At 41.7% G+C, this 8,499-nt stretch overlaps 1 protein-coding gene across 1 annotated transcript; it reads right to left on the bottom strand.

Annotated features, from left to right (window-relative positions):
• Positions 1-1,794: 1,794 nt before the first annotated feature.
• Positions 1,795-7,806, bottom strand: p2rx3a (purinergic receptor P2X, ligand-gated ion channel, 3a). Its single transcript, XM_030396000.1, has 12 exons — positions 7,436-7,806; positions 6,070-6,205; positions 5,709-5,780; positions 5,110-5,179; positions 4,856-4,949; positions 4,661-4,738; positions 4,402-4,543; positions 3,595-3,731; positions 3,398-3,491; positions 2,806-2,871; positions 2,616-2,693; positions 1,795-2,493 (listed from the first exon to the last, which is right to left on the bottom strand). The coding sequence occupies exons 1-12, from the start codon at positions 7,567-7,569 to the stop codon at positions 2,365-2,367; spliced, it is 1,230 nt and encodes a 409-aa protein (XP_030251860.1). The 5' UTR covers positions 7,570-7,806; the 3' UTR covers positions 1,795-2,364.
• Between the last annotated feature and the right edge of the window lie 693 nt (positions 7,807-8,499).

Genomic DNA, 8,499 nt, shown 5'->3' with positions numbered 1-8,499 from the left:
AAATCAGAAAATCTTCCGGGCCCCAGCCCAAATTTAATAGGAACTCTGTTAAACACATGAGATTAAGATTAAAGATTTCTGTGAGAAATAAATTAAGAACAGCATAATTCTTAATCTCTCGTTTCATCACTTCTGATTACTTTAGTAGTTAAGTTAATACTTGATCATCAATGTTTTAAGGTAATTTCAAACTGGATTACAAAATTGAAAATTAAAAACATTAGTTTATGTATCGTCACTTCCCAAGAACACTGACTTTATGTATTTCAATGACATATTCAGTTTCCATGTAACTCTACTTCATAAGTTCTACGTAAGGTATCTAATTTATGCAAAGTACTTCCATCATGTTGTGTCGATGTGAAAGTAATCTTAACTTTATGACTTTTTACAAGTGTTATACATAAAAGTAATCCACATGTAATACATCATTTTAATGTATAATACTTGAAAAAATGCATTCATTTAAGCAGAATGTATTCACGTCGACTCCACATGTGGAAGTACTTTGCATTAAATGATCTACATTATGTAGAACTTGTGTAATTTATTTAAGAAATTGAGGATATAAAAATAAAATGCACTATTTAACTCATTATATGTTAATTTGGTACACTTCAGATCTGCTTGTAGGTGACTTTTGTTCCCTTTGTATGGAGCCAGGCTAGCAGCTTCCCTCTGTTCCCAGTCTTTGTGCTAAGCTAAGCTAACCGGCCATAATTAGTACCGTAGATTCATATTCACAGCTCAGATACGAGAGCGAGTGGTATCCTTCTTCTCTTCTGTCATAAAGTTACCATCATAACTTCTTAATGCCCTGAAAAACACCCACATTGTGTCCACATTACAGGCTTCCAAACTACTCTTGATGTCATAAATCATGTTTCATGTTTTTCGGCGAGTGCGGAGAAAACTGACACTTTCAGCAGCAAATCTTAAAACAGCCTTTTAGTGTGAAACATTCAACTGTAGGGACAAGAGGGAACATATTTCTGACAGGAGAAACACACATCCTCCTGCCTCATTACCCCAACCACATATATTTATTATCCTTAATGAGGATCTTCTGAATAAATTATATAATCTGCTTCTTTATGTCTCTCACACATCCAGTCTCGATTTGCCTTCAGACACTGTTCAGAAAACTTGGAGAAATTACAAAGTGTCCAGCAAGAGATCGAGTACTTTATAGCGCCACGTATCACATTCTGTCATTTCCTCTTACATGCACTGTATGGATTTGTGTGATTGTATTAGTACGTCAAACTTGGTGACTAACTGCTGTCAGTTCCTCTGTGGCCTCCCCTTCAGCAGCTATCTTCTCTCGTAAATCTCTGTCAGAGCCATTAAGAGGCTCTTTAGCTCATCTATTAGTGCCCAGGTCACAGTTTGAGTGAGACAAGAGGGTGGCGGAGATCTAGATACTATACTGTAAACTGTACGATCTATGTGTGTGACAGAGAGAAATTACATCAATGCCTGACATGAAAATGTGGAAGGAAACCTGAGAAAACCAACGGATATTTTTGGATTCTGTTTGGAATGGTGAGAATAAAAGACGAGGACCCGCATTAGTCCATTAGTCTGCACTGGGCGCCATTACCCAGAAGTGGACTAATAATGCCCCATTTGTAAACCTCAAACCACACACACATTTCCCCCACTGCAGCCCCACTCTCATTACACACACACACACATACATACACACACACGTCAGTATTAAACCCTGTCTCCACACAGTTAGACGACTCTTGCTGTGCTTTTGTTTGTGAAGAACAAGAACAAGAGAAATGCTTCAAGGTTTATTACGCAAACAACTTTATTTTCAGCACTTTTGTACCTGAACATGTTTGGTTTGTTTTTTTAAAATTCCGGTTGGTTCGAGCGAAGCTAACTGGAAATGATGGGGGGGGGGATTTTGTTCAGCTTTCATATTTTTGGCTGACAAACAGGAGGTTGCTTTTTCATTGGCGTCAAGACGACGTTAAATGTCTCGTTAAAATGAAACTGCTGACAATAAAAAAACATTTTCACTGATCGACGTTTCCCTCTGATTTTAATGAGTGTAGCTTTAGTTAAGCTTCACCCAAATGGTGAAGAGTTTAATCTTTTTGTTTGTTTGTTTGTTTGTTGGGGGGGGGGAGTGTGCAGGAGGCTCCAGTGTGCCAGTCGTTGTTATTTCCTTTACTCTGACACCCTCTTTTAGGTGCAAAGTCCCCCTTCTCCTTAATTTCATAGACTTGTCAAACTAAAACTGACTGCAGGAACTTGAAAACCGGAAACGAGGAGAAATCAATCTCCTGCAGGGCAATTAAAAGGAAAAAGAGAGACAGCAGGATGTCCACTTCTTCAGATGGTGTTCAGTCAGATGGTTTGGTCAGTGGTATCGAGGGACAGGGCTCCGGAGTCATACGAGCTCTTCATACCTCGTTTCAGAGACAGCTGGCTGCCCGGGCTCTGAGCTAAAGATGCCTCTATCTGAGCCTCCGACACCTGGATGGACGAGACAATGAAAATCTGTTCATTTAGACTCAATTGCTTGGTCAAAGTCAGGCTGCTGTTGGTGTCAATAAATACATGCAACTGTATTATCATAAAGAGACAAAACTCATCACCTCCTCAAACTTCTTGGCTTTGTACTGGTCTGCCCCTTTCAAAAAGTTCAGTAAGATAACGTCGCAGAGAACCGCACCCTGCAGACACAGACAGGAGAAAGTGTGATGAAAGCTGACAGCGACGAGAAAGAGAGAAAAAAAAAACAACACATTTTTTAAAATCATCTTAAGCCAGAGCAGAAGTTCCTACCAGTCCGATGGAGGTGAAGGCAGCCACCAAGTTGATCAGTGTTGGGATCGTGTTAAACTTCCCTGCCTGGAGGAGCGAGACGGCAGCGATGGTGACATTAATGTACAAAGAGCTTCAGGGAGGAAGTGCTGTCTCCATGTTTGAATAAAATAATAACTAGATTTCACAATTTAAATAAGTGTTCTGCGCAACTTGTTTGTTGAGGAGCGCATTTGTTCTGTCAGAAATTATTTCAACATTTTGAACATTCACAAACGTTTTTGTGCAATTTGAGAGAAATATGAATTTTTGTGATTTGTTTAAGCCTTCTTGAACCTCCCCTGAACACATTCATTATCTATCCATTATCTGACTGTATTTCATCTACGTAATAAAAATGAAATAAAATAACTCTGCGCATGATTTGTGGCAATCCCCTTAGTTGCAGCTGGAAACAATTTGTGTTAGTCTAAAACTGTTATATTAGACATATTTAGATGAATGTTCCGTGAACAGTGTCGCAAATAAATGTGAAGTGAGAGGTCTAAAAAATGTGTTTTTAAGTGTACACAAACACACACATGCAGGCGTTCACAGTTTCTACACAACTCACATTTCCGGTGACCATAACATCAAAGCGGATTGCGAATGCTTTGTGAAGTGTCCGATATTCAGTCCCGTTCTCTGTCTTGAAATATTTGGCGAATCTGCGTTCAAAGAGAAATACAAAAAAAAAAAAAAAAAAAAACGGTTTGATAAAGCAACACAAAGGATGAGGACACATCAGGAAGGATGAACCAGATGCGCTACCTGAAGTTGTAGCCTTTGGAGACGGCGTTCTTCTCAAACGGTTTGTCAAGTCGCGTGAAAGAGTACTGAGGTACGCATTTCTCGATGTTTAGGTCTAGGTTACACTTCCACTGGATGTTTATTCCAATTTCCCCGCCCTGAGAGAGAGGGATAAAGAAAAGAGGGTAAATTCAGCTGTCTTTTTATCTCCTCGACCTTTTTCCTGTAATAACCACGATTAGGTCACACCAGAAAGTGGCATAGAAAAAAAATAATTAAAGCTTTTTGGCAAAATATTTGGTTCAAGAAGATCGGGTGCTAGTCAGTCTCAAAAGCCTGTCTCTGTTTCCTCTTTACCGTTTACTCCTCTTTTTATTTTGCGTGCTACTGTACGCCATTTTGTCCACTAAAAACGTATTGAAGTAAGAAAATAAACAACTCAGAGCCAACAACGCCCTGTGTGTTTTGCCCTGTCACTTGCGGGACAACAGGTTCACATAGGACAAAAACGTCATATTTGCGATACGTAAGAATTGGCCACCCCTCAAATTCATTCTCCAAACAAATAGAGCGACTGCTAACTGCTGCTCACGTAGCTGTAGTTACGTCAGTTAGCCGTGCAGCTAGTGGTCCGCACTGTGTGGCTCTGATTGGTTTGATGGAAAGGGCTAGCTGGTTAGCATGCGGAGATGGATAGATAAACATTACTGGTACAAACTAACGGTGCAGTTTCTTGTGCAGCTACAGCATTTAAACCTTGAGGATGAAAAGTGAAGGACATATTAAGAAAAACGAAGAAGAGGACGGAGAGGACAGAGGACGGATCACCTTTGCTGCCAGGCCCTCCACACTCTGCCCGGTGTAGTTCAGCACGTCCCCCACTCGAAAGATGGGGCAGAAGGGGTTGTTCTCCGGGTGGAATTTGCAGTTCCTGATCTCTGCCGAAGTCATTGTGGTGGGAAAGTTCCCTCTGGGATACAACGAGTTCATGTTTTATGACAAAAGCAAAATGGGGGTTACGTTTTCAACTGCTTAAATTAGACAATGCGTGTGTATGTGTGCGTGCGTCTGCCTGTGTGTGACCTACCTGGTGACATTGAAGAGCGGGAAACGAATACTGTTTTTGATGAAGATGGTGAAGTTGTTCACATCCAACATCGGTTTGCTAGAGGAGGATGTTGACAGGGAAGAAGGGGTGAGGGTGACAATCAAGGCTTCCAATGTATGCAGGTGTACCTTTTGTTTGAGTGTGTGTGTGTGTGCGCGTGTGTGCAAACCTTACATCTTTACATTATCATTCTCAGCTGGACACCATCCTTCAATCTCACACTGACCGGTTTTATTATAGACCTTGAGGCAAACGCCTGTTATTATGCCTGGTGTGTGAGACAGAGAGTGTAGGAGAGTGAGCAGCCAAAATGTTCCAAACTCAGTCTGACTTTAAAGATAACCAAAAACAAAGCAATGCAAAACTGAGGTTCGTTGTGCCTGAGTGCCTGAACAATAACGATGATAAAGGAGTTACAGTAGACTCACCGTTGGCAAGGACGCTGCCATAATGCATGTGGCAGTCTTCATCTGTGGAACAATTGAACTTCTCACCAGTCTGAAACACACATAAACTCAAATGTGAGAGTGTACAGTAAGTATTTCACAGCTGGAAAGATGGTTCTTGCATTAAACTGGGCTGTATTGCTACAAAGCTGGTTGAAAATCGGCAAAGTTCCTGTTTAACTCTCGTTCAAAGTGAGCAGGTTATCGTTGCCTCGCCCTCGTCAGGATTAGTGTTTACGATCTTTCCTCACCTGCCTCGAATAGGTTTCACCACATACGTAAGTAATGTCAGGCAACACAAACTAACTACAATACAATAAACGTCATTAAAAATGAGGAAAAACACTAACGAAATGTTTTGTAAGAAGCTTTTTAAAGATGGCCCTGAGTCCAAAGGATGATCGACGGCTTGCAGGTGGCCCTGACTGCAAAATCCCAGTTACACTTGGCCGTGAAGGCAGATATAGAAACTATCAGGGGAACGCTGCCTGAGGATGTGAGAGCGGACCAAGAGCTCAGAGCAAGAACATTAAGATCCAGCGAAGCTGATGTTAAGCAGTGATTTCAGCGTGTCTCCTCACCTCTGCACATCTGCCCTGGAACTGATTTTCGGTGATGATGAGTTTGGTCATGATGCAGAACACGCCAGCACCCTGAAACACAGCAGGACATTAAAGGGCTGTACTGGATGTTGATGTGATGCTGCGTAATGTTCAAAATGTGCCTCACACAGCACAGCCTGTCATGAGAATAGTGATATAAGAAACACACAACGACAGTTTCTGGATTAACCAAACCTTTCACTTCACCGTAAACAGTTTAGGTCACCTCAGACAAAGTCAAACCATTCCACAATGACAGAAGATGGTGATCTGAAAGCTGCGGTCGCACCAAAGGTCAAAGGTCACAATTTATTAACCGTGCGTTATCAGCGTCACGCACCTGCTGGGGGAAGACGTAGTCGGCCACATCCATCACCCTGTTTTGATGGTAACCGAAGCCTTTTACTTTGGTCATCACAGAGGACTCGATGCCGGTGTCGACCTCCTGATAAGCTTTCTCGTGGATGAAGACCCAGCTGAAGGAGAAAAGGACACGACAGGAAAGATTTAACACAAGCTCAAGAGTCCAAGTGGAGGAGACTCTTGGCTCCGGACACAATTTACATGGAGCCTTAAAACTGCTCGCACAAGTCCTTTAAAATCAAATTCAACCTTAAAGGGACAGTTCAACCCCAAATCAAAGACACGCATTTTACCTCGCACCTGTAGATTGTTTAAGTGTGAGTTGCTGTTGAGTTATCAGCCGTACAGATTTCTGCCTTTTCTTGAATGTAATTGATGGCACTCAGCTTGTGGTGGGAGGTTTGCAATGTAAACATTAACGGCAACGTCCTCGGCTGAGCTGTAACATCAGCACTGTTAGGTAGCTAGCCGTCCATGATTAGTGCACGATTGCTTAATAGTAGAGATATGGGAAGAAATTTGTTCCGACATGAAACTGCTCTCAGAAAGGTCTGTGGATTACCTTGAGTCATGATTTATAAAAAGAGACGATGCTGTTGAGTTTTTCAGTGTGTTTGTGTGCCATCAAGTTCCACAGAGGGTTTGTTCAACAACACATTTTGCTGTCATTAACACATTTCCAGATGCTGGAGAGACTTTAATTTAACCACCTGGATGAGAAAAATGTCATAAAACATAACATAAAATAATTTAACACTGACAAGATTCATTCTTCTGAGTACTTTGACTACATTTAGCTGATAAAACTTCTTCGTCTTTTACTTAAGTGCAATTCTGAATGCATTTCACAGTATTTTTGAACTGCTGGATTTAAACTCTTATTTCAGTCAAGGATCTATTTTTGGACAATTTAACAATGGAGATGTGAAGCATGTGAGGCGCAGCGTTTACTTCCACTTCACCTTTTGAATCTAAAATTAAAGAGATAGGCTACATAGAAACATAATCTAACAATAACCACTTGCGGTGTCTGGCCATTTGGAAGTCACAGTTTCACATCTGTAAATACGTTCCGGAGAAACTGTGGATGACCCAGAGAAACAGCAATGAGCGCTGCTGTTGAGTTTTTAAGATGTGATTTTTCAAAGCGTTAAGCCCCATAAATTAAATTCCAACCACTTCCTTTGTGTTGGTGTGGCTGCAGAAATCTCAGTAGAGGATGTCATTAGAGGTGAATGAAGACATTTGGGGAAAATCAATGGTTTTAACAGGAGAAGACAACAGATAATCAGAAATCACAATCACCCACAGGACATGCAAACGTTTAAACATGAGCCACTGACCCGACAAAATACGCGATGATGAGCAGCTGTACGATCCGGTTGATGATGCCCACTGACCAGCTCTTGACCACCACAGACTTTGTCGTCTCGTAGGTGAAGAAGTCGGTGATGAAGCCCCACGCCCAGGAGCCCATGGCTGCTCGTCAGTGCAAGTCGCAGAGCGATCGGGGTCCTCCTGGATCTGAAAGAAAAACTCCTGTCCAGCCTCAACAGGTGCCGTCGTCAGGTGGGGAGGTAAACCTGACTGACTCCTGACTCTGATGACAGAAATGTGGTCTCAATCTTCACACTGGTCCGCGTTCCTCTGAGTGGACTGCGTCCACCTGCTTCATCAGATGTTTGATGGTGAAACCTCACTGTCTCCCTCCTCCAGCTCACTGTCTTTGTTTCATTGGATTATAACACAGACTGGACCTCCCCTTACTTTACTCTAATGAACCAGAGGAGGATGTGAAATTGTCCCTCTGTCCCTCCCTCTTTCTCCTGCCTGCTTAACCACAATTCCCAGCCTCCCATGCCTCATTTCTCTCACCATCTCCAGCTGATTCCAGCTGTGTGCCGTTGAAAACACACACAATTATTTAGGGACACCAATCAATATCAAACATGCATCCGTTTTGATTTGCCAGATACATTTTTTGACATCCTTTCAGTGGGTCTTTAACAAGTCTTGGATACTTAGTTTAGGCTCTGGTTGGTCTATTTTGGTTCATTTCACAGTGGGGCCTTTTGACAGACTTTAATATAAATGTGACAGAATTAAAGTTAGTGTTCCTTTATTCACTTTGGTCAGATGTTACACACTTCCCAAAGATTGTTAATTAAAAAAAGAAAGGTACCTTATTGTTGCAACATGGGTACCTTGTGAAGTTTTCATCAAATATCAAGCAGTTATAAACATTTCTAAGAACCTGCTTAGCTTGTAACAAATTCTTTCATACAGTGAAATTATATTTTTTGTAGTGTATTGGTGCGAGTGGCAGAGTTTTGGAGACACTGGCTGCAGAGATGTCTGCCTTCTCTTGATTAAAATGGAACTAGTTGCCACACAGCTTGTGAGGCTC

The sequence above is a fragment of the Sparus aurata genome, chromosome 18 (genome assembly GCF_900880675.1).
Source record: "Sparus aurata chromosome 18, fSpaAur1.1, whole genome shotgun sequence".
Classification (NCBI taxonomy): domain Eukaryota; kingdom Metazoa; phylum Chordata; class Actinopteri; order Spariformes; family Sparidae; genus Sparus; species Sparus aurata.
Note: the sequence above shows the minus strand (reverse complement) of the source record. Positions and strands in the feature narration are given on the sequence as shown.

What these genes read in the sequence shown, in the direction of transcription:
- p2rx3a (XM_030396000.1), bottom strand. Translation starts at nt 7,569, where the DNA reads ATGGGCTCCTGGGCGTGGGGCTTCATCACCGACTTCTTCACCTACGAG. An exon ending in GAGAATGATAATGTAAAGAT is followed by an intron (nt 4,739 to 4,855) that starts GTAAGGTTTGCA and finishes ATCCTCCTCTAG; the next exon opens with CAAACCGATGTTGGATGTGA. An exon ending in AAGCCAAGAAGTTTGAGGAG is followed by an intron (nt 2,494 to 2,615) that starts GTGATGAGTTTT and finishes TCGTCCATCCAG; the next exon opens with GTGTCGGAGGCTCAGATAGA.